The sequence below is a fragment of the Gallus gallus genome, chromosome 1, assembly GCF_016699485.2.
Source record: "Gallus gallus isolate bGalGal1 chromosome 1, bGalGal1.mat.broiler.GRCg7b, whole genome shotgun sequence".
NCBI lineage: Eukaryota > Metazoa > Chordata > Aves > Galliformes > Phasianidae > Gallus > Gallus gallus.
This window is the reverse complement of record NC_052532.1, coordinates 14,955,117-14,979,772: the sequence shown is the minus strand read 5'-3', so window position 1 is coordinate 14,979,772 and position 24,656 is coordinate 14,955,117. Positions and strand designations below refer to the sequence as shown.

Sequence of the window (24,656 nt, the reverse complement as noted above, 5' to 3'; positions counted from 1 at the left end):
ACCTTTTCCCAGTACGTGACCCATAATTTAAAATATTACAGACTATAAAATGTTACTTAAAATTGATCAATCCAAATTCCCACACGTTCTGAACATCTATGAAATATGTTGAAACAACGTACAGGCAAACTTCTGAAACACTTACCTTCTGCTGGAATTTCCGGATATATTTTCTCAGCTTTTAGTTTTATAAAAGAAAAGTATGTTTCAAGTGTTTCTTGGAAGAATATAGTTCTACAAAGCCAATAATACAAAACAATTCCTGCTAGAATAACAAAAGATTTTTATATAACAAAGTTGGGATGAGTTAGAACTCAGCTGAGCGTGTTGTCCAACTTAGTCAAATGTGTATGACCACCCACAATAAAGACGATCATCATTCTACTGTGTGACAGGGAAATCTGATAAAACTATACCAGTAATGGACTCAGCAGAGGAAACGACTAGAGACAAAGTAGAACATTTGGGGCTTTAAGCAATGCCTAACCTTTACTTAGTGGAATATCTCCTGTGGCATGATACGCATGGGTTTTCTGTTTTGTATTTTTTCCATAACAGCTGCCTCTTCGCTCCCTCATTGAGCAAATCACTATCTTCCAATTAGGCAGTAGGAAGTGCCAGGCTGAGACAGGTGGTGTAGTTACAGAGGATAGTATGAGTATCATGTGCTGAATACATATTGCACATTTAGAAATACTATGCATGATTTTCAGCTTCCGTGAAAGTCGTACATACTACTATGCACACCTTCAAACTCCAGTAATGCCTTACAGCAAGAATCATGAAGCACCTGTCCTTCCTGCTAAAGTCAAAGTATTGATAACATCAGCACAAGCACAACCACTGTGTTCCACATTACTCCCAGATACACAATTATAGACAAGGAGTACACTTCTGACGCCTTTCATTTATATTACTAATTATCTACTTATAATACAGGAAGAAATGCTTGAATTTCAATGAGTAGATAACAAATAGCAAAACAAGTACTGCTTGCTACTGTTTTCAATCTAAAAAGAAAACAGGTGATGTTTGGGGGGATAGTGTTAGTTCTGTTCTTCAAAGCCACATGTGCTTATATATTTTTATATATATATATATATATACACACACACACACACACATATCCTATGAGTATAATAGTGTGCATATATATATAGAGTATTTAAAGTATACAAGACTATCTACTGTAGACTCTAGAAAGAACTGATAGATCTATAAACATTAGTCTTTGATATCCAGAACCAGTCTTCTGAGATAAAGCAGAATCACTTTCCAGGCTTCCAACCACAGCCTTTGGATCAGAATGCAAAATTAGGATAGCACTCTGTTAAACATTACAGAACAATTGAAAAGAATATATTAAAAACCAAACAAACGGTTAACACCACCACCAAAAATTGGGGAAAGGTGAGGCACTACTTCAAATCTGGAAAGTTTTGAAACAAACAAATCTGCAATCTCTTAGAATCTGAGTACTTTTTATACTACTTCTGCAAGAATGAACTATTTTTTTCTTAACATCCTTACTCAATGTGCTATGATGATATGCTTTGTAGTACTCAACATGCTATTTTAAAATTCTATTTCCAGAGCAATCCAAATTACCCTCTATGAAGAAGGTGGCTGTATTTCCAGAAGCTCAGTATCACCAAGTTAGAAGTGCATTTTGTTCTTCGTGTACAGACATACGTACACATCTCAGGTAAGATAACATACTGGGTGAGATTTACATAAATAAGCTCATACTCACAAACTTCAGCAATCTCTTTAATATAACAAACATATCCAACTTTGAAATACAAATTGGAACCAACTAACAAAAAAGCCTCAACTTTCAGAATGCCAAAGAGGGCATATGCAGAACAGTGCACATTTATTCTGAGGTATTGTGTTCATGAAAACAAAAAAAAGAAACCAAACCAACACAACTATCCTCCAACATTTTAAAAGAACTTTTAGCAAGGCAGAAGCAGTTAGGTGGCATGTACTGAGTAAACATATGTAAACAGTGTAAAAATACAGAATATTAATAACAACCAATTCAAAACTTTGGTTATGCAAACTGGTGTAACCCCATAAATGGAAGAAAAATAAGCCAGAGTAACGCAAAATATCATTTGTTACAATATGCTCATCCGTGCAGCTAAGTGAAAGTCAGAAGCTAGCAGGATGGATTTAAAAATACTTCCTTTAGTTACTTTCTTTAGATTGATTGTCATTCAGTTTTCCATGGAAAGTGAATGATTGATGAACAGCTTCTTCAGTCCACTGGTACAGGTACTTTTGAAGATTCCAACAAGGTGTTGCAGATGACATTTGTTTAGGTAATTGTTTTTTCTAAGTCATTCAGCATGACATACAATCCCACTCAAATGTTACAAGCAAATGGTGCACTAATTTTTACCATTTTGGAAGGTGAGGGTTTGGAGATCAGTTGCTCCAGGTGGAACTGAAAGATTTTCATGTTTTTTCCCCTCAAGAGCAGTGACAAACTCCATGGTAGACCTGGTAAGCCACTGAACATTTTATTTCAAACAAATAATATACTGGCAGCCAAGATATGTTAGTGGAATCTGGATTGTGACCAGCAGTGCATGTGGCTTCTCAGAAAAATCAAGCTTTGTTTCAGATGCACATCAGGAGCCTAAGCAGCATGAGGCTTTTCACACTGAAACAATTATACCAATGCCATCTGCCCGAGGCACACTTACAGGTCCTTCTTGTCTTCTGCTTCACTTGAAGCATTCTGAAAATAGAATAAAAATCACATTTTATGTTTGGGAAGACATGATGGCAGATGCACTGTTTTGCCCTCTTGTAGTTGTATCTGCTTTGTTAACTATGCACCCCTGAAAGCTACAGTCCCATCAACACCATCCCCACATAACGTGTGCTTCTGATCCTAATATATTAACAGCCAGGTAGCCTGCTTCTCCTCTGACCACGTTACAGTTGAACTGTGCAGCAAACCAAGCAGTAAATGCTTTCTATTAATAACTCTTAGGGATAAATCAGTTGCATCAATACTGCGCACTCAGTACCCTCTGTACTTTCCTGTCAGAGTTAAACTCCAAACTGTAAGGATGTGCACACCATCCATGAAACTGTCAGAAATGCAGCAGAACTCCTACAGCTCATTGCACAGGGAAGCACAAGGACAGCGCATAGATGGTGGTCTCAACTTTGGAACACAAACTGATTGAGCAGGGAAATGAGTATAATTCTGTATTGTGTGAAGCTGCTTAATCAGCTCAAATTTGCAATTTGATGGACTGATTTCTTAATACACGACCAACAAACTGCTCCTCTTGCAAAACGGTCACCAGAATTTTAACATCAATGTATTTTCTCTCAAGGCCACTACTTGTAAACAGACTAACATTCACATTTATTGATCGAATTCAACCCAAACTAACAGGGTCAGGCAGATGTTTAGCATGAACTATATGAACACCTCACAGACAACAAGAACAAGCGGGGCTCCCAGTTCTACCTGAAATGATTACCGTATACATTACAGATACTACTGCCATGCACATATGCAAACCTGATCAAACAGCTAATCCAGTTTTAGCTGATTAAACTTCTTTTTCTATTTTGTACTTCAGTTTCAATTTTTATATTTGCCTGTTTTTAGTCTAGGCAGATTCAGTTTTTTCCTTCTTGAATTGTAACAGCATTGCAACATTTATAATCCACTGTTGCAAAAGCATGTTTGAAGAGCAAACAAAATAAAATGACGCCTATAAATTACGCATATACCACACACACTGCTGCTATCATTTTCTCAGAAGCTTCAGTTTGGTCCAAAACTGAATCTTAGCTCTCAAGAGACAATTAACAGTTCAAGACAAAATTTGTACTATTCTTTATTTTTTTCATGAAGTTCAATGAGTGCTTCCCATTTCATGCTGTACTAAAGGTCTTGGTAAGTTCTTTGCATGGTAAATAGCTAACAAACAAAATTTTGCAGCACAATTCAGAACACCGGGCTCACACAGGGAGCCAGAACTACCCACCTGAAGTCGTTCGTACTCTTTCATCAGATGGTCATATTCTCTTCTAAGGCCTTCAGACTGCTTTTTAACTGCTGCCACTTCATTATTCGCCTTGTGGAGAGCTGTAAAATATCAGGATTTGTGTTATAATAATTAACTGTACTGCTGTACTTCGACGGCCCTCCCTTGTGAAAGCTGAAATTTAGAATGGAGCATCCCAGAAGGACACGGGAACATATGAGGACAGGGAAGGGAAGCAAAATGACTTACATTCACAAATGGCAAAAAAAGGGGTGTGATGGGGTTGCATGAAAGGTAAGGGCAAAACCAGTAAACTTGTGAGAGCAATGAGGAAAATGATGAGACTGTAGTCTTATATCATACTGCAGGAGACAGCTCCAGAAAAACAAACCACCACAACTCCTAAAGCCATCTTAAAAGGAAAAGAGCATTCAAACACTGTGCAAAATTCTAGCAAAGTAACCAAAGATATCTTCCAAATATGGGGAAGGGAGGTGAAATATTATATTATTACAGGAGCATAGACTCTCATATTTTACCATGCAGGAGTTCATTCATTAGAACCATCACTTTATGGACGAGAAAGCAGCAATGGTGGTAGGGGGACAGACAACCATGAAAAGGCTTTTACCATCAGAAAAACATTATTTACCTATTCCCTATTTCAAAAGAAATAAGCTGCGAGCAAGTCTATGCTGCAAGTCTGCTGCAGTACAAAACAGCCCAGGAATCCACACGGGCTAATTTACAGCGGGGGGTAAATCAGCATGAAGTTTCACAAAGCCATCACTCCTAAACTGTTAGGTGAGCATCCAGTAAGGTCACTTAGACATCATGCTCTTTTGCTACAGGCATCTCGCTTATCTGTTTTTTGGGTTTTTTTTTTTGTTGTTTTTTTTTGCTGTAGCAGCACAGGCACGCCCTAATACTGGATTTACTTACACTACAGCAGAGAAACATTGTTAATGACTGATAAAGCTACCTCATATAGCAGCTCTATCCTCCTTCTATTCATACCACTGAGATCTGTATTTTTAAATATGGCTATTTTCCCTTTTCTAACAGTGTGCACGATTCTTTGCCCATGAGCTACCTGAAAGCAGACTGCTCTTTCCCAGGGACCTCCCAGACACTGCAGCACTTCTCTGAGAGCCTCTCCTCAAAAGATGAAGAGCTAGACGTGCTTTCTGTAAGCACCTCGATACAAGCACTTCAGTATGAGCTGTGTTCCACTTTGGGAGCTTCCTCTTGATCCCTGAGACGTCAGCACACAGATCCTGACCACTTCCCCACATCCAAAAGGAAGACTCCCTTCCTCAGTCTTTTTTGTTTCTTTTTTTTTTTTTAATTTGATGTTCAGATTAAAAAAAACAAAACAAAACCAATCTGGAAGAGTTCTTCCAATAATATCACTTTACTTGAAATTCTGGTCTACTGAAGTTAATTACATTTAGACTTATTGATTCTATCACGGTCCAAAATTAATTCTGTATCCTTACATCACTCCTTTCACCTCACTTTGCATACATATCCCTTTAATGCAATCCTGATGTCATCAACGCACACACCTTTTTCTAAAGGTCTTAGTATTTGGAATTAACCATGATTTCCACATACCCAGTAAGTAAAAATTGTATTGTATCTACTCTATTTGATCTTCTCTCTTTTCATGCTACTATTTAAAAGTATTGATAGTAAACTTTAGAAATCACTCTGAAGTGAATGTGACAAATTGTTAAGATTCTGATTTTTAAACTGTAGGCAAAAGGCACATCCATATAGAATTTCACCTCTGCTACATTTGCCTTTGAAATTATTTTTGTCCAGTTACTGTAAAAATTTGCAGTTTCTGAAGAGGACAATTATTGATGTAATGTTATTTAGCTGTTTATAAACAGCAGAATAGTACTTTAGTTGCAACCAAAAACAACTGTGTCATTAAAGCGTGAACAAAATGTCTAAAAATATCTACAAATCAAGAAAACAAACAAGCCAGTACAGTTTCAGTGTTTTGACCAAAACAGATGTGTGACAGGAACAACTCACCTAACCCCAGAAGAAGAAAGAGCAAAGAGCAGATTGTCCTTTCCACCTGTGTTGGCTATGGATAAGAAAGCCAGCCTGCTGGGTGACATTCTTAATGTAGCCCACCTACATTCTCAATCATCCTCCTCAAGCATCCCCATAACTTCAGGGACTGGAACTTGTGGACACAATAAAATGGAGTGTCATGTATTTGACAGTGTGAATTCTCCATCATGTCAACTTCTATGGGTCTCTTTTTGTCAAGCAACGGAAGTTCTCCATACATAGCTGCTCCACTGTTTTGCCAAGACATGAACACTGCACTACAGCTGTATCAATGATACAGGTATACTGTTTGCCATATGGATTGCATCAGAGGAACACCCAGTCATTATAAAACAAAAAATACTTTGTTTGCATAACACAGCCAGTTATTATTTCCAGCTTCCATCTGACCTGTTGATTTGCCTCACAGGAGCCAGAGCAGCTGGACTGGCAGCAAGCAAAACCCAAAAGCTGACTGTTCCTACCAAGCAAATGCACGAGGAGGTGTAAGTGAGAGATGCTGCTCCTTGTGACTAGAGAGACAAATAGTCACTAAGTCTTTGTATAAAGAAAACCATGCTTGCTGTACACAGCACCATCCCTATGAGTCATCAGATATAAACATTTCTTGATGTGACAGAATGCAAAAGCTCTCACAGATATAATTTCATGGTTGTAAAAGGTAAAATCTAGCAAGACGGACTTTGTTCCTAAGCCCTCCTTTGCCATCACCGCAATAAAAGGTGACCAATTAATTCAGTTCACTGCCCCATATCTCCTCTTCCCACATTGCAAAGGAAAGCTGACAATGGGTGATGTTCTTGTTTGTTTGTTTATAAGAACTTGAGTGGTGCTTCAGTGAAGCTCAACACGTATGCTTTTTCCTGTATGTCACTAGCCTGCCTGACAACACAAAGGCCAAGATAGAATCATAGAATCGCTAAGGTTGGAAAAGACCCACAGGATCATCCAGTCCAACCATTCACCCTTCACCAATGGTTCTCGCTAAACCATGTCCCTCAACACAACATCCAAACGTTCTTTGAACACCACCAGGCTTGGTGACTCCACCACCTCTCTGGGCAGCCCATTCCAGTGCCTGACCACCCTTTCAGAGAAGTAGTATTTCCTAACGTCCAGCCTGAACCTTCCCTGGCACAGCTTGAAGCCATTCCCTCTAGTCCTATCACTAGTCACACGAGAGAAGAGGCCGACCCCCACCACAACCTCCCTTCAGGTAGTTATAGAGAGCAATAAGGTCTCCCCTGAGCCTCCTCTTCTCTAGACTGAACAATCCCAGCTCCTTCAATGGCTCCTCATAAGGCCTGTGCTCCAGACCCCTCACCAGCTTTGTTGCCCTCCTCTGGACACGCTCCAGGGCCTCCATGTCTTCCTTACAGTGAGGGGCCCAAAACTGGACACAGTACTCGAGGTGCGGCCTCACCAGCGCTGAGTACAGGGGGATAATTACTTCCCTGTTCCTGCTGGCCACACTATTTCAGATACAAGCCAGGATGCCATTGGCCTTCTTGGCCACCTGCGCACACTGCTGGCTCATGTTCAGTCTAGCGTCAATCAACACCCCCAGGTCCATTTCCTCTACACAGTCTTCCAGTCACTCTGCCCCAAGCCTGGAGCGTTGCCTGGGGTTACTGTGGCCAACGTGCAGGACCCGGCATTTGGTCTTGTTGAATCCCATCCCATTGGCTTCAGCCCAGCTATCCAGCCTATCCAGATCCCTCTGTAGGGCCTTGCTACCCTTAGGCAGATCAACACTTCCAGCCAGCTTGGTGTCATCTGCAAACTTACTGAGGGTGCACTCAATGCCCTCATCCAGGTCATCAATAAAGATATAAAACAGGACAGGACCCAGCACCGACCCCTGGGGGACACCACTCCTGACCGGTAGCCAGCTGGATTTAACTCCATTCACCACCACTCTCTGGGCCCGGCCCTCCAGCCAGTTCCTTACCCAGCCAAGAGTGCATCTGTCCAAGCCACGGACTGCCAGCTTCTGCAGGAGAATACTGTGGGAGACAGTGTCAAAGGCTGTTGATGTAGTCTACCCAGACTTCAGCGAAGCCTTTCCCTCATCCACCAGGTGGGTCACTAGATCATAGAAGGAGATCAGGTTGGTCAAGCAGGACCTGCCCTTCGTGAACCCATGCTGGCTTGGCCTGATCCCCCAGTTGTCCCACACACGCTGCGTGATCTCCCTCAAGACAATCTGTTCCATAATCTTCCCCAGCACCGAGGTCAGGCTAACAGGCCTGTAGTTCCCCGGATCCTCCCTGCAGCCCTGCTTGTAGATGGGAGTCACATTGGCGAGCCTCCAGTCTTCTGGGACCTCACCCGTCAACAAGGAGCGCTGATAGATGATGGAAAGTGGCTCGGCTATCACCTCCGCCAGTTCCCTCAGCACTCTCAGGTAAATCTCATCCGGTCCCAAAGATGAATCCACACCAGTGGCAACAAGTTCCACGAGATGTACTCACAACATGTATATTAATGACTTCTATCCTTCCAACAATGTTCAAGTTGTAGGTCTTTACAAGCATATTTTCCTAGAATAGTCTAGAATAGTTTAAAAACTATTTCAAAACCAGATGTCCACACACATACTCTTGTTCTCTTCTGTCTCCTACAGTGCTGCACAACCAAGAAACAGAAGTACCTGTGACACATTCTGTGCACAAAACAAACCTCATTAAAGGATGCACAGAAGTTTTATCAGAATTTTCTCCTGCCCTCATTGTATGTCTGGAACAACAATGCACATAAGAGTATTTTCAGGAAATAGTTGAAGTTCAGTAGTACCTAAATGAGTGAAATCCTAATGGCAACAAACTGGTCAAGATTCTGCCATCAGGTCCATTCCGCTCTAAGTCTGAATCAATACGAGTTGTTCTGTATCAATTTCTGTTGTGTAAATAAAGCAGAAGCCTTTACCATACACTAAGACAGCATCACCAAAAAGATGACCTGAGATAGCAGAAAATGAAATAGTACAGCACTGCAGAAGCCTCCCTCCTGCCCAAAGGGTCCCAATAGTTACAAACAGGCATTTCGAACACAAGCATTCCCACAACTGTGAGTGAGAAAAGAAAGTTAATGCACTCAAAGTCCCAGTCATGACCTCAGTCAAAGGACAGCTGTCAGGATAGCTGCTTTGTGAAGCTTCTCTTCTATCCTCATCTTCAGTTGGTAATGGTTTTAGTTATAACTTTTTGGATCAATTTCAGTACTATCCAAACGAAACAAAGCAACATACCAATACTCACATGGAGTACATTGAAAATGCTAGTTGTGACAATGTATGAATACTGCAGTAATGTCACAATTTACCATCAAAAAACCAAAATGCACATTATAGTTGCCTAATACTGTCCAATATTGCATCATCTTTCCCTTTCCCAGAAAAATCCCATAGGGTTGACATCAGCAGCTACAAACAGCTTTCAACCATCTCAGTCAATGTTTTGTTAGAAATTTAGCTAACGTGTAGCAGGAAAAACATTCTCACCCCAGAACTGAATAGTGCTTCGATTACTCACTTTTAGATATGTGAGACACTTTTCATAACAGACATGTATCAGTAAAACACCATCTCAAAGTTATTATGAAGTCAAGTCATTACATGTCTAGGTATGCTAAAAATGGATTTAGGCTCTACAAGTGCTGGCACCACTGCTGGGTGCCTATAAAGCCACCAGTATGTGGGTCTGCAATAAAGGAGAAAAAACTACCCCCTTTCCCTTCACTTTGAGGAGGAAAAAAAAAAGGCCTCAATGAGGATAAGAAAATTAAGTTTGGAAATAACAAAACTGGCCAAAATCTTTTTCAGCTGATTCCAATCTTCCTTCAGAATGTATTAACTTCACTGTTCAGTCTCTTTGCTTTGTACTTTTACTTCTCATCTCCATCTCTCCAGAACACATTAAGTTGCAAAATATCTTACTTTAGGACTTCTTTTGTGGTTAATTGAACAAAAACATACGGCAGATTGCACTTCCCATACAAGGTAAAAAGAACTAGAGATGAATCTAGTTGAAGTTTCCAACACACACTATCTATTCTACAATTTCAGTCAGAATTTCAGGAAAGGGAGACATGCTGTCTTCCTTTGCCAGAAGCCGTAAAGAATATTTTTCAAAACCTTACAGAAAATTTACCTCTCCCCTCAAGCCACAGCACTAACCTGATGCTAAACTGATGACTACTAAGTGAGGTACCCCCTACCTCTCAATACTGCTATAAAGTAACAAATCATCCTATCACCACACCTAAGTAGGTTTACAAATATACCAAACCAGACAAATGGATATTTGAAACTACTGAATTAAAAACCCAGATTTGTGACTCTTACCAATGTAAGCAGGAAAAAAAAATAGGGAAGCTTTTTCTTTTTTTAAATTAGTTTTGCTCTGTTTCAAAACTAGGTGCCACCTACGTTCTTAATCTCTTCCTCCTCCTCAAGTGTCCCCAGAGCTTCAGGAACTGGTCTTTGGGGACACAGGGGAATGGTTATGTTTCAGTCATGCTCAACAGCATGCAAATAATAGAAAAACTTGTTTTACTTCTTTGTAACAATCCCAACTCTGATTTTACGTAGGGCATTTCTCACATTTAGTGAGCATAAAACTCAACATTTACCTGCTCAGCTGGAGAAGTTTCAAAAGAAAACAGTAAGTTCAATTCACATGGAGACCAGCGCTCCATAGAAAGCTGTGTCTACAGATGGTTTAGTGTTTATTAAACAGTACTTCTAGTTTGTTGGATATCAGTTTGCTCAAAATAAGGTATATGAAAACTTACAAAAACCAAGATAGACATATCCCCACACCATCTAGCTGTGGATGGCAATTAAGGTAACCATGGGATTTTCTGTTTGAGGTTTTGGCTACAAAAGGGGGTGGCAACAGGAGGAGGGCCATAAATATTTCCTCATTCATTAAGATCCTCTTCCCTACTTATCTCCCCCCAACAAAGACTCAAGCATGCCTTAATTTAGATATCTTTTAGGTAGACAACAGCCTGCAGAGAGAACGCAGCTGAAGCAGCATGTGGTAAACATATTTATTCCTCCACTTTCTCAAGTGCTACCGACTGAAAAGCTTACATTATATTAGTGTTACATACCATCAGTTAATTTAAAGAAAACATATGCACTTATGTTTTTCACTGATCCTGTCACTTCAAAGGCAGCTTTCCTACATTTCTATAAGAAAACAGCAGGAGAGGGAAAGCCCACAATCAAACCTGCCTGGGAATGTGAATTAATGAGACCTTCTGTTTGGAGATTCTTGCTGCTTCAAGCCTAGCTGAAAACAGCTGCTCTGTTCTTGTTTGCCTTCCCAGTGGACAACAGAAAGGATTTCATAAAATATTTGGCGTTGCTATTTTTGCAGCTTTGTAGCAGCACCATGCAATATGGAAGGAGTACTGTGTTTTGATGACAATGTGCTATCTGGTGCCATGAAAATCTGTGTTTTGTAATAGCCTGTATATCTGATTAATGCTTACAAGATAGAAGGCAGTGTTATCTCAAAAACACTAATTTCAGATGAGTAGATGTTCATAAGCCAAGACAAATCCAAACAAGACAGAACTAAACAGGTAAAAACTGCTCTGTTTCAACTCGGACTGCCAAGAAAGCAGTTTTGACAAGCTAAACCCTATACACGGAAGCTCCTAGCATGTGTCAGGATGTAAATTGCAAGAAATGTTACCTATTAGACTTGAAAAGTATTAAAAAAAAGCTAACACCCCTGCTGCATGAGACATATTTAAAATACCAGTTAAAGACTTTCCGGCAACCTGGCTTAAAACCTGCTTCATACAAAAAAAAAAACCACCTCAACCATATACTTCTCTGTTTTGTATACAGAGATTAGTTGTTATATGACATGAAAGGTCAAGTCTGATGCCTGCAGAAACTTGCAATTTATTTTGTATCTTCACTAATGAGATCTAGGGGACAAGTCAACATCACTGAAATATATCAGTTCCACTTGTTTATAATTACAATTTAACTAAGGTGCTCAAATCATACCACTAACATTTTCATAATGAAAACATCTGCTATAACACGGTGGTGGTGACGGTGTATTTTTCTGGTCCCTTATCAAATGTAAAGAAATCCCAAATCAAGTGTTCCTACACGCTGTATAGTTAATGTAATACCAAGAATATATTTTTGACCTCTAGTGTTGGAAAGATTTTTTCTTTACTCCCAAAAGAAGTCCTACCCAATATTTACCATTTGATGTCTTCTGTAACTCCGCTTTCAATTGTCCAATTTCCTTCCTCAACATTCCATTAGTTGTTTCCGCCATCTCTTTATTTTCGCCACTTCCTTTTTCATTCAGAGCCTATTAAAAACCACAGATACTTCCATTAATTCTGGTTAAATTAGCTGAGTATTAATGTCAAACTATCAGAGAAAGTCAGCCTTGATCTTGCAAAGTGACAAGTTGAATCAGATGTCAATATAACGGGCAGATACCCAGTCATTCCTGGGAAATAAAAAGCAAACAAAAAAGGAAAAAATGGAAAAAAATGTTCAATGTTTAAAGCTGATATCAAGCCTTGTTCTGTATGTATGCACAGGTAAGTAGCTGGTATCTGCTACTTCTGTGTAGGTTATAAGAAGCTTTATGAAAAGACATACCAGGAATGCACATGACATGACATTGTCATGCTTATGTGCAATTTGTTCTAATAATTAAATTATCCTGTTTTATGTGTCACAAATCCATTGTTTTAGGTTCATAGCTACCATTTCAATCTTCAGAATACCTTGACACCCAGAATAGATTTCCACTGAAATTCAAGTAGCAACCAAGAAAGGATTCAAGCAAAGCCCTGTAAGTAGTGGACACAAGAACAGTATACTACTGGTACTCTCAAAACGTTAGCACTACTTTACTTCTGTATGCTCCTATCAGTAAATCACCAACAGCAATTCCTTAAAGTATTACACATTTAGGATTAGACTCCCTAATTAGATTCTTTGCTCATAGTGCTTCCAGTAGCTAACCAAGCATCATCTTTGTTACCAAAATGGCAAAAAAAAAAATAGCTGTAAATCCTTAAAGGGATTCCATTTGACTGCTGGTAACAAAACTACAGCCAATTTATTACGAGGCTTCATACTGCCTTCTGTACTTTGTTCTCACCTCTTTCTATTAACAATTATTTCTATAAGCTTTTGGCTCAAGTTCTGTGCTTCATGGAACTTTTTAAAAGGATATAGCACGAACCTAATGAACTAAGCCGTGCAGTACTTACACTCAAAGCCAGAGTGCCTTACGTATAACTGCTCGTACCTCTCTCTGATGGCAGAACAAAGCACATTTGTAAATGAACACAAATGCAGAGGGCCAAGCCACAGAGGAACTTACACCATATGAGGTTATTAAAACAAAACAAAAACCCAATGAAATTCTCAACATTTCCAGCACAATGGAGACCCAGCTACAGCATGGTGGTTGTAACTGTGGATACCACTGCTTTTGCAAATCATGAAACCAAAAACACAAATAGAAACGGACAGGAATGCAGTTTCCAGTTTCTGGCTATCACTTACACGCAGCTAAGAGAATGTGTTGCTTGGGAAACACACTTAAGAGTGAAAGCAGAACAAAAAGAGGACTTTTGGCCAAATCCCAGCAGGGATTTGAGGAAAAAGTGTACCAGGATGCAGCAAACAGACAAGTTCCAAGGCTATGGGTGAGAGTCTGGATCATTTTGACAGAATACAAGACTCAAAGATTTTGGAATCATTTCAGACTTGGGAAATATTCTCATTTCATAATACATCTCAAACACCCATATGTCTTGTATCTTTCCAGTACCTTTTGCCCAGAGACCGTTCCCTTTGTCTAGAGATTTATTACAAAAAAAACCAAAAAAACAGTGCTCGTAACCATAAACACAACTCCAGACAAGAATGGAAGGAAACCAACACACCTGCTGTGACTTTTATTTTGACAACTTGTCATATTTAAGAGTGCTGTATGAATTGTCCTATCTTGGATATCTGTGATTTAGCTTGTGGTTCATTCTCTTCCAACAGAAGTCAAAGTAGCCAGTGACAAGACTCCATACATCTAGACAGACATTTGTTGACTTTCCTTCCTGTATATAATTGTATGCTGAACCACAACAGACAAACAATAGCTTAATTTTCTCCACTCTTATAAAAAAAATGAAGCGTCTTTGGTCCATTGCTGGGTTTTTTTTGTAAGAAATGTTTGGTACTGTCTTCATTAATAATACAGCAGTACTCTACTGAAAAAGTTAGACAGGACAACTCAGTGCTGGAGCAAGTCTTGTTCAGTGCTGAACTGTCACAGCCCTGATCTACACAGCCTGACCTAAGTCCTCTGGTTTACTGAGATTAAACTCGGAGATACTTTAGGAGTACTACTACTTTGACAAAATTCATACTGGAAAGACAGAGCTTCCTTCATTTACTTGGATTACTGTAGTTTCCTACTGAAATTTCTATTCAGTATTCTGAATTGCACATGGTAAGAAAATTATCCTTCCTTTGTCCACCAGAAAAAAAAATTCAGTAGCAAATCATCTCCAGATTATTTTGTACTACTTCACATGTAAGAAAATAACTAAAAATGTTTAAAAGATACCTCCTGTAGCCTTTCATTCTCAGCCATGTATTTTTTGGCTGCTTCAGTCGCGTCGTTTACTTGCGTTTCCAGAGCTGCATGAGATGCCATGCCTTTTGCCAACTGAGTAAGAAGGGTAACAGTACGCCTCAAAACACTGGTGAAGAAACACAGTAAACAGCACAGTAATTCACAGTACAAGTTAAAAAAACAACAAAACATCAACAAAACAAACCCAATGCACAAAAAGAACAACCCCTTTTGTCTCTCTTCCAGCATTAGATGTGAAAACATCTACCTAAAGCACCTGAAGGCAAAAATCCAGGTCCAAAGATACTAACAGTGAAATAAAAAATTGAAAAGGAAAACACGATTAATCTCTGAACACAAGATCCAAGCAGTATGTATGGCAATGAGTATGATTTAAATTAAAACAGAACAACAACAAAACAACACAAGTCCTTTATAAAGAAGGCCTTACAATAAAATATTGCTAAATTTACTCTTAACTCTCACACTCACTTTGAATCAAAGAAAGGCCAAAGCAATACTAAATTTATTCCTGTAATATGACTACACAGATGCTTAAAAAAAATTGAAAATCCTAGTAATTTATTTTCACAACTGAAAGCATATTAATAGACTTGTTAACTCACAAGGTAGGCCTTCCCAATTTTTACATTGAAAGCTCATTTTCTTACTTTTTTGGTTTTAATAAGTTAAGGCTCTCATGTCACTGCTTTCCAAGATGCAGCAGCCAAAAGTCAGTAAAACATCTTGACTAAAACAGAATCACTGTATCACATAGGTTGGAAGAGGCTTCAAGAGGTCATTCTGTCTGAGGACCAGCCCAAAGCAAGTAGAGCTGACTGCCCAGGGCCTTGTCCAGTTGAGCTCCCACCATCTCCAAAGACAGACATTTGGCAGAATTTCAGGGTCCTTGTAGCATTTGCCGGCTCTCAACAGGAGAAAAGTACTTTTTATCAGAAGCTTGAGGTTTCAGTTTGTGCCTGTTGCCTCCTGACATTCCGATGTGGGTCCACAAGAAAACTTAGCTTCATCTTCTCAGCGATCTCCCACAAGACAGCTGTACAAACCAAAACAGTCTCCACCTCAACTTCTGTTTTTAAGGCTGAAGCCAAGCAACCATGACCTCACCTTATATGTCACATTTCAGCACCCGACATTCTTGGTGCCAATATCCGTGTTTCATAAAAGGGAGTCAAAACCAGACATGGTCCTGCACCAGTAGTCCCACAAGCAGTAGATAAGGAGAAACAATCATTTCTCTTGAACTGCTGGCTACATCCTTGCTATTACAGCTCAGTACATGATTGACAGTCCACTAGGACTCCCAGGTCCTTTTCTGCAAAGCTGCTTTTTACCCTACCAGTTAGCTCTCAGCCTGTATGTTGTAAATGGTTTTTCTACCAGATGTAGTACTTTTCATCTGTCTTCGTTTGACAACATGAGGTTTCTGTCAGCTTACCCCTCCAGCCTGTATAGCTTTCTGATTAGCAGCACTGCTCTCCAAGATGTCTACCACTCTGGTTTGGACTTTTACAGTCTGCAGACTTGCTGGAAGCACACTTGAACTCATCACGCAAGTTGTCAGCAAGGTCATTAAATGCTATTGGGTCCAGTAGCAATTCCAGAGAGATACCACTTGGAATATGCAATACCAATTAAATTCCTTTGAGTCCAAGACCCAGTGACTTTTTCCCCACACACCTTTTTCTCCACTTTTCCAGACCATCCTTCTCCAATTACACTATCAGGATACCAGAAGAGACTACATGCATAACTCTAGCAATGCCTTCATCCACATAGACAGAGATCCAATCACAGAAGGCAACAGGAATGATCAGGCATGATCCCCCATTAAACCTGTGCTGGTTGTTTCCAGTCACTGAATTTGCTCAAGTTCTCCCTAACTGTACCTCCCACAAGGCTCAAGAAAACATGAGCAGACCTCATCAGCAAGAAACAAAGCAAAATAAGGCTGGTAATGAGATACTCAATGCCTCATTCTTTCCATCATCCTTTGTAATTCAGTTCCTTGTCCCACTGAGCATTGGGCCTGTGTTCTTTAGCTTTCTTTGTATCTTCAGCCCTCCTTATCTCCGTCTGGTTTCAATTCCAGCTGAGCTTTAGTTTTTCCTATCCCTGCATAGTTAAGCAATGTTTTCTGTACTTGTCCTAGGTAGCCCACTTCATTTTCACATTTTGTTTACTTCTCTTTTCATACCCCCAGATGAATCTGGATTTCACTGCTAATCCATCCTAGCCTTCTGCCTTGTTTACTTGACTTTGTGTGCACTGGAATTGTCTGTTCTTTTCCTCCAAGGGAGCCATCCTTGAGAAATCCATCAGCTCTCCCAAGCCTCTATCTTCTATGACAGTCTACCATTGGGTAATGCTGAGAAGATCCTCAAATATGCCAAAACCTGCTCTCCCGAAGTCCAGGATTGTAATTCCACTATTTTTGTTTTGTGAATGTAAACTCTACAACCTCACAGTCACTGCATCAGTAGCTGCCTGTGATATTCAACCAGTCTTTACTTGATTGTGAGCAACAATCTATCAGAACACCTCTTTCAGTTCTGCCATCAACCATTTGTACTAAGAAATTGTCTTCAACACATAATGAAAAACTAGAGATCTCCTGGATTGCCCACACCTCGCCCTACTGCCCTTCCAGGAGGAATAGGAGTGACTCAAACTCTCTTCCTCTTAACTACCAGGACTTGCAATCATCACTCTTCCAGCTGCTTAAGGAATGCCTGCTGAAGAAAAACAAGTAGATGAAACCATCTACAGCAGATACCTACTAACATTACCTGGCTTGCTCTGTCCTCTATTCCTTACCATATACTATTGAATGGCTCATCACCATTTCCAAGGCAAGGCTTCTTGTGTTCCTACCAACTCCTTTTCAAAATGGAATGCCTCCTCTCTCCTGTTCTGCTTGTTTCCTGCCTGTACCTACCCATTTCAGCACTCCAGTCATATAAGCTATCTCACAGTGTCTATGTAGTCTCAATGCACGCATAGAAAATGTGCACATCCATGCTAGCAAGGGAGCATGAGAAGCAGAAAAGTCCTTGCCTACACATAACCACTGCTCACCAAGAACTAAAACATCATTGCATTATCAACTTGATTTTATCCTAAATCCAAAATACGGCACCAGACCAGCTACTGGGAAGTGAATTAACTCTATCCAGCCAAACCCAGGATGCTCTGCAACTGTGCACAAACTTGTAAATACTTTTGTTCCCCACGTCGTACACATTTCTGTGCTACTTTTGCTGGAGGAGCATGAGAGCCTTGTCCATTAACATAAGCAAAACAACTCTACTACGAAAAGTCATTTGCTTTAGCTACTACTGAAGTCTTCTAAATGTTTGTGAAAGGACAGTAGTCCCAAAAGCCATCAACATACTTCAAGCATAGAATTTTTATCCACAGTTATACCTACTAGCATCACCAGACAGGTTTTCTTCCTTGAAAGTTAAGCGAGAGCATAATCCTGGGGGACCAGCTTCTAGCTCTAGTATAGACACAGTCCAACCATTCCTCTCTTGGAGCAGAGATCACAAACATGTTTGTGCACATTAACCTTTCTGCAGGAAGATTAAGAACATGACACACTCCTATTACTATTGTGCAAGGCTACTTTGCTTTTTTTTTCCCTTTTCATTTTTTGTACTCCAGTTTTGTATATTTTCCTGGAAGTCTCTTCATGCGCAGTGCTCCTCAAACTTGTCCAGGTAACAATCAAGACAGCCATACACGTGGAACAAGTCAATCACAGGCCTCTAAAGTTCCAGGCATTTTCTTATTCTGTGTTCCTTTCTTATACCTGGGAAATAACAGGCAACTCACTGAAAGAAGATAGCCAGCAGTCTTTGTTCAATATCACCATAAAAATGTAGAACGAGGAAAACTTCTGACCACTTTCCTATTTGTTCACATTATCTGTTAAATCTGTCCATGTCCTCTTTGTCCGGGTGAGAAGACCTGCATGTTGTCACGGCTACTGTGAACATCTGCAGGTACTCTTGGCTGCTACCGGCAGTTCAAAGTTGTCCTTTCTGTTACCCTGTGCTACTAGCTGTATTTAAGAAACCTCAAAAGGATACCGCATTTAAGGTCATAATATCCTATTAGGCCAGCTGCCATAAAGAGTTTGCTTGATCTGAAACTCTCCTTGAAAGCTGAAGAATTATCCTACAGTTCCTACCTACAAGCTTTAGATGAAATGGTTCAAGTCAGATTCAGGTTTTGCTTCTTAACACAGCAGGTTGATATGATGCAAGCTGGTATCATTTCAAGATTGTTTTAATAGTGCTTTAGTTTTTGAACTTTATAATCCCAGTTTTAGTTGTTCAAAAAAGCAAAACAGAGCAAAAGTTAAATGAAGGAAATGAGTTTTTCCTGTTTCCGCAAAATACATATTTTCTTAAACATTCAAAACGTGGCTTTTTGTGTGCCACTCACACATTCTTCCAGTATTCAAACATTTGTAAGTTATTACATCGTCTGATCTTAACTGCCACATAGTCAATTTGCTCACATTTACTTCTTCTAATTTCTTAAAATCAGCCTTTTAATAATATTTTGGTTTCATTACTTGTGCAATAGCTCCTTTAAGATATGTGATATATAGAAACCATATATATAGGTTAGAGAGAGCTTCATACTTACAGCCACAGAAATAAGGAAAAACCTGAGATATAAAGGTTTCTTTGTGACCGGAAGAGTTTCATCTGAATATGATCAATGGCATTGGCATTGACATTTGCAACCTTCTCGTTCAGCTGAATGGCTGAGTACTTTTTAACTTCTCTAACAGCATCTGTAAACAAAAACAGATTGTTCTCAGTAACATCCCTGTGTATGCATTCACAATAAAGTACACATAGTACTAGAAATATGTATTTGGACATTTTGATCATCAAAGAGTAACATCAGTTATGTTATCCGTAAAGCTTAAAGATAGGTCTCGATAAATCACTGAAGCAATAACACATTCCCAGAGATATGCCAAACCATTGAGCAAAACACACTTGAACAGTTATTTCCAACACCTGCATCCAGACACAAGGAATCTGGCCAAAGCAACACATTGTACAAACGTTACTGGAGATGCGACAGCATCAAAAAGTCACTACTGACAACATGAATTAAAACCCAGCCAATGAACAAGCAGTAAAAAAGTGGAAAACTGAGGGAAAAAGATGAGACACCTTCTGAAGCATTTGGCTCACATGGAATTTGCTAGATGAGTATACATTTTATTAACATCTGTATTAGTACTTGTTTTCTATGCTTGAGCCAGCATATAAAAAAGTATTTCTGCAACATACACCAGAAGAGAGAAGCTGCAATAACATAGTATTGTACATAAAGAAAACAGAGAAGGTTAAGCTACACCTCAGCTTCCTTTCATTACCTTTTCACCAACTTTCAGCTTCATTTCGTCCACTATATACTCCTTACAGTTCTTAAGAGCAGCCAATACACTGCCAGCACTTCGAAGGACAAATCAGCTAGGATTTACATCCTCATAAAAGCAAAATCTAACCCAATTAAGAGTTTGTATTACAACTTATAATAGTACCACACCTAGAATCTCCCCTTATGCATTAAAAATATATATATACTACTTATGACACGTCATCAGTTCTTGCAGCACACATTGGCCACATGTGTTTGACTGCTGCTGCATTTCCCAAACCACTGAAAATAAGCTCCACAGAAAAATGTGAGTAACATCAATTATAGCTGTTTCTTTTTTAAAGCGTTCTTAAGTTTGTTTTTAAAAAGGGGAGAAAAAGATTTGAAGTGAAATTTCAAACAACACAGTGACGCCTAAGACCAAACAAAATACCATAATTTATGAAGAATCCAATCCCGCAGTAATCCATCATCTAATGCTGTGGGGTAAGCATCTTCTCACTGCTTTATCCCAAATCTAGCTTTCCTCAAAAATTAGTGACACTACCAACTCTAAAAGCAAGCTTTAATCAAAGTCTCCAATTAGAGTTCAAAGAGAGTAAGTTAAATTCTTCAGTATTTGATCTTCAGCTATTTATTGAAGTATCTACTTTGAGAGACTATAAACTATTTGCATTTCACTACTTTGGTTATTATTAGGAATACGTTATTGCAGCTTAGTCTGATTTCTTCACAAGGAGTGCATATGCATGTTTCCTTCAGCAGTAGCCAGGAATTAAACAGCATTTTAACTGTAAGGCAGTGGAAACAACTCCCTCCTAACCACGTGGAAAGAACTATTTCCATCGCAGAAATAAGTGAAATACTTCATACACAAACCAGTCAGCACAGACAGTCACGCAGGCAGTCATCATTCCAGCTCCAGTTTCACTAAAGCTTTATTCCTGCACAGGCTCCAACAAATGTAGTCAACAGCCGTTTTTTATCTGTGCTGAGCATAACTACTCAAATAGCTCAGTGCTCTGATGTTTTCTTCTGGTGCATTACTTCAACAGCAGCCAAGAGAAAGAGTGCCATCTACTGCAGGCTGAGCAGTTCAGCCAAACAGACATATTGTGTAACAATCACCCTGGGTAAGGAAACGAAACCAAGCAGCAGCCTACACCAAAGCACTTTTGCTCCTCATTTACTACATTGCCACTGCATCTGAATTCCTGACAGGAAACACAGTACAAGATCTCTCCTCTCCCATTCTAGTGGAGAATTTCTAAAGAAATTAGCTGGGTTACAGTAGGCTTGAATCTTTTCAATTAACTGCCATTAACTCCATATACTAGCTATTTTTCCAGTTTATTAGAAGAGTATTTAACACTCACCAAGAAACAAGATGATCAGTAGAACTATTATTGTGAGGAACATTTTGTTCCAAAAGACAGCCATTTTGCTCCATAGAGGAATCATAAAAATCTTCTGCCATCTGCAAAACAACATTCTGTTATTCAAAATAATTAGACACTAGAAGACAAATATAACAGCCTCGCAGACCAGAGCCTCACTATTGATATGAGACTTAAGAAAGGTCTCTAAACAGCTGTTTTAATCACCATATAACAAAAAACCCCAAACCAACAACCCTCTATGAATTAAGACTGCTCCTACCATCTTTCAGAAGGCTCATCTTTTATACTGATGAGTCTGAAGAGTTATAAAGTAGGTTTGTTATTACAGTCAAACTTGCAAATGACAAAAAACTGACAAGTCACACATTTATATTTTGTCAAGAACTTCTTATAAGAGCATGAATTTGTTGGCTAACAATCAACCTCAGACAGAAAGAGGTCTAAGGATGGTGAAGACCACTTACTTTTCTTTAAACAAGCATCTCTTCAGTATCACTTTATGGAACAAGCTGTGAGAATTTACACTTATAACACAAATAACTTCAACCCCCCCAAAAAATAACAACAGTTCAGCTAGTTCTCTGTGCTGCAGGTTAGAATCTGATTCTGCAGGTTAGTATCAATGCTACTGTACTGATAGGTGCTACAGTAAAGTAATACCTACTTATGCCATAAGGGTGGTAACGAGGTATGCTAGTCACCATCTGACCAATTAGGTAGGTCCTCCAGCTTTTGATAGGTTTATTTACATTTTCCAACAACTGTTAAAATTCATCCTTTAACAAAGCAGCTTTCTACCTACTGAGAATGTAATCACCCCCAGCAATGTTCTACACTAAAAAGAATTAAAATATTTTATCATTCTGTGTGCAAAAACCTTGTTTACTCCATTCAGCATAACCCAAAGTCTTTACAGCAGACAGCTGTGGTCTGCATCAACCAAAAAGCTTCCTGTAATTAAGCCAAGTTACAACTCTAATGAAACCTACTTGCTAACTCCTTACAAGTGAATCTCCATGCCCCATACCCTATGATTCTGATGTGCGTACCTTAGACCAAATATATTGCCAAGTTATACTAATGCTAAAAATTAGATCCCTTTACTGCAAAGTCTTCCTGTATTTTCATGCTTATTTTTCCTCAACAAGGAACATTAACATTTATTAATGCAGTACTGCCTTCGGCAGCAGAAATCACATGGATCTAATACTTCCAAATTACAAGCCTGGCCACCAGTACAATGCTACAATCAAGTGGCAGTACAGCTCTGTCTCTCTGGATACTTGCACTTTCATACTGACAATTTACTTGTATCCAGGAACTTAAGCTTGAAGCCTGAAAACCCAGGAAATCAGAACTTCCAAGAGCTGCAGTTTCACATCTCTAACTGCACATGTGTTACCCTGAGGACAGAATCAGCTCTCAAGGCCATCAAAATGTGTAAGGCAGAACTGCTGCCCTCTAGTACTGTCACAACAGTACTAGATCTATAGTCATCAACAGTACTGGATCTAGATCAGCTAAATCCAGCCCTTAATTCTACAGGATTCCTGCGACAGTTTTGTTAACAAGGTAATTGACCACGTCACAAAGATACACCATTTCACTCTTTCAGAAACCCTTGTTTGAAAGAATAACTGAACGTTACAAACCAAACACAAAAATCTATCTGTAACACTGCAGATTATACACCCGCTCTTCAGCTTCAAAGACCAGATCTGGGCCTTATCTGTGTCGTAAGAGAAACCTGTTTCAATACTGCCAACATACCCTGCATGTGTCATCAGCCTAAACAAAGTGTTGCAGCTTGTTTCCTCACATAAGCCATTGTTGCTAATAATCTGATTACAGCTCCCATCATGCTTTTCCCCTCTTACAGAAAGTTGGACCTTAGACTCGAAAACAACAGAAAACATGGGAACTCTGCAAGCTGTACTGAAACACTGAACTCCTCATAAGCTGTGACATCGGCTGCAGGGGATTCAGCCATTGCCACAACTCTCCCACAGGTGTAAGTGATCACATTCTGGCTGCACACTGCAGTGCTTTGGTTTAGGTTTTGTTCCTTAGCACATTACAGTAAAGCCTGCATTCTTCATTCTAAAAATATCTAAAGATGAAGAAAGCCAACATTTAACAGCTTCACACAGCACCACAGCAGCAGCAAATCTTTTAAGAGGCTTTTTTTTTTTTTAACTGATTCTGGAAAGAAACCTTAACTGTTCCTCCTGCAGAGAAGTCAGCTCTATTTCTTCAGAGGAATGAAAACAGCATTACCAAATTTAGAAAGCTACGTAGAAAAAAGGAACCAAAGAGAACTCCAAGTCAGGCCCCTGCAAATAACAGGAGCAATTATCACATTTTATTTCTGTTGTATTTCTTTCTGTTACTACAGGTATTCACCTTAGGATTATACTTAACATTTGTATTGCGTTCCAGCAGAATTACTGTTTTGTTCCCACATTCATATAGAGGCCTTTCTTACAGCAGCCCTGACTGAATCTTCTGTATCAAACTGAGCCTGCATTTGTTTTTAAACAAGCCTCTAACAGCTGCACACGATGAGCTCCGAGTGCCCGACGTGCCTTATCTGCTCTGCGCCCACAGCACAGCCCATAACGGCTCCCCAGCGGGAGTATGCGGGGAGGTGACAGCACAGCCGCCCTCCTTCAGGCCGGCTGCTCCCAGAGAGCAGAGGGGACAATTCCCTCTCAGCGAAGCAACGTGAAAGGGGTTCATTGCGGGAAGCCCAGCTGCTGGACAGGTAAATTAAAAGCGTGTAAGAAAAGCCCATAAAGCTCCTTAAAACAGGCTCTGGTGCTTGAAACTCCTGACATTAAGGTCTCAATTCAGGTCTCCACGTCCGTAACGACAAAAACGTGAAAGAACAAACACGGTTCGAGAAGCCCGAGTGGGGCAGTCCGGCACGGCCCGAGCTCCTACCTCAGCGGGGAGATGAACGGAAGGCACAGCACGAGCAGCACTCCCACCTCGCCGTACAGGAAGGCGGCAACCGCCGTCCACTGGACAGTCATCTTCCCGGCGGCCTGCGGGGCAAAGCGGGGCTCAGA

General features: G+C 39.8%; 1 protein-coding gene and 1 long non-coding RNA gene across 4 annotated transcripts in view; one reads left to right on the top strand and one right to left on the bottom strand.

Annotated features, from left to right (window-relative positions):
* Positions 1-1,757: 1,757 nt before the first annotated feature.
* Positions 1,758-24,656, bottom strand: part of BCAP29 (B-cell receptor associated protein 29) — a 23,489-nt gene continuing 590 nt past the window's right edge. For all 3 annotated transcript variants that reach the window (XM_040680800.2, NM_001097645.2, XM_046930457.1), the window contains exons 2-8: positions 24,529-24,632; positions 21,562-21,662; positions 19,433-19,583; positions 14,744-14,879; positions 12,352-12,463; positions 4,023-4,123; positions 1,758-2,749 (exon numbers count right to left, since the gene is read on the bottom strand). In XM_040680800.2, coding sequence (XP_040536734.1) covers positions 2,711-2,749; positions 4,023-4,123; positions 12,352-12,463; positions 14,744-14,879; positions 19,433-19,583; positions 21,562-21,662; positions 24,529-24,620 — 732 coding nt within the window. In that variant the 5' untranslated portion in view covers positions 24,621-24,632 and the 3' untranslated portion in view covers positions 1,758-2,710. The remainder of the gene's footprint in view (positions 2,750-4,022; positions 4,124-12,351; positions 12,464-14,743; positions 14,880-19,432; positions 19,584-21,561; positions 21,663-24,528; positions 24,633-24,656) is intronic.
* LOC121108759 overlaps positions 23,490-24,656 on the top strand; it is a 5,760-nt gene continuing 4,593 nt past the window's right edge. The window contains exon 1 of the long non-coding RNA XR_005843421.2: positions 23,490-24,349. This is a non-coding gene — a long non-coding RNA (uncharacterized LOC121108759). The remainder of the gene's footprint in view (positions 24,350-24,656) is intronic.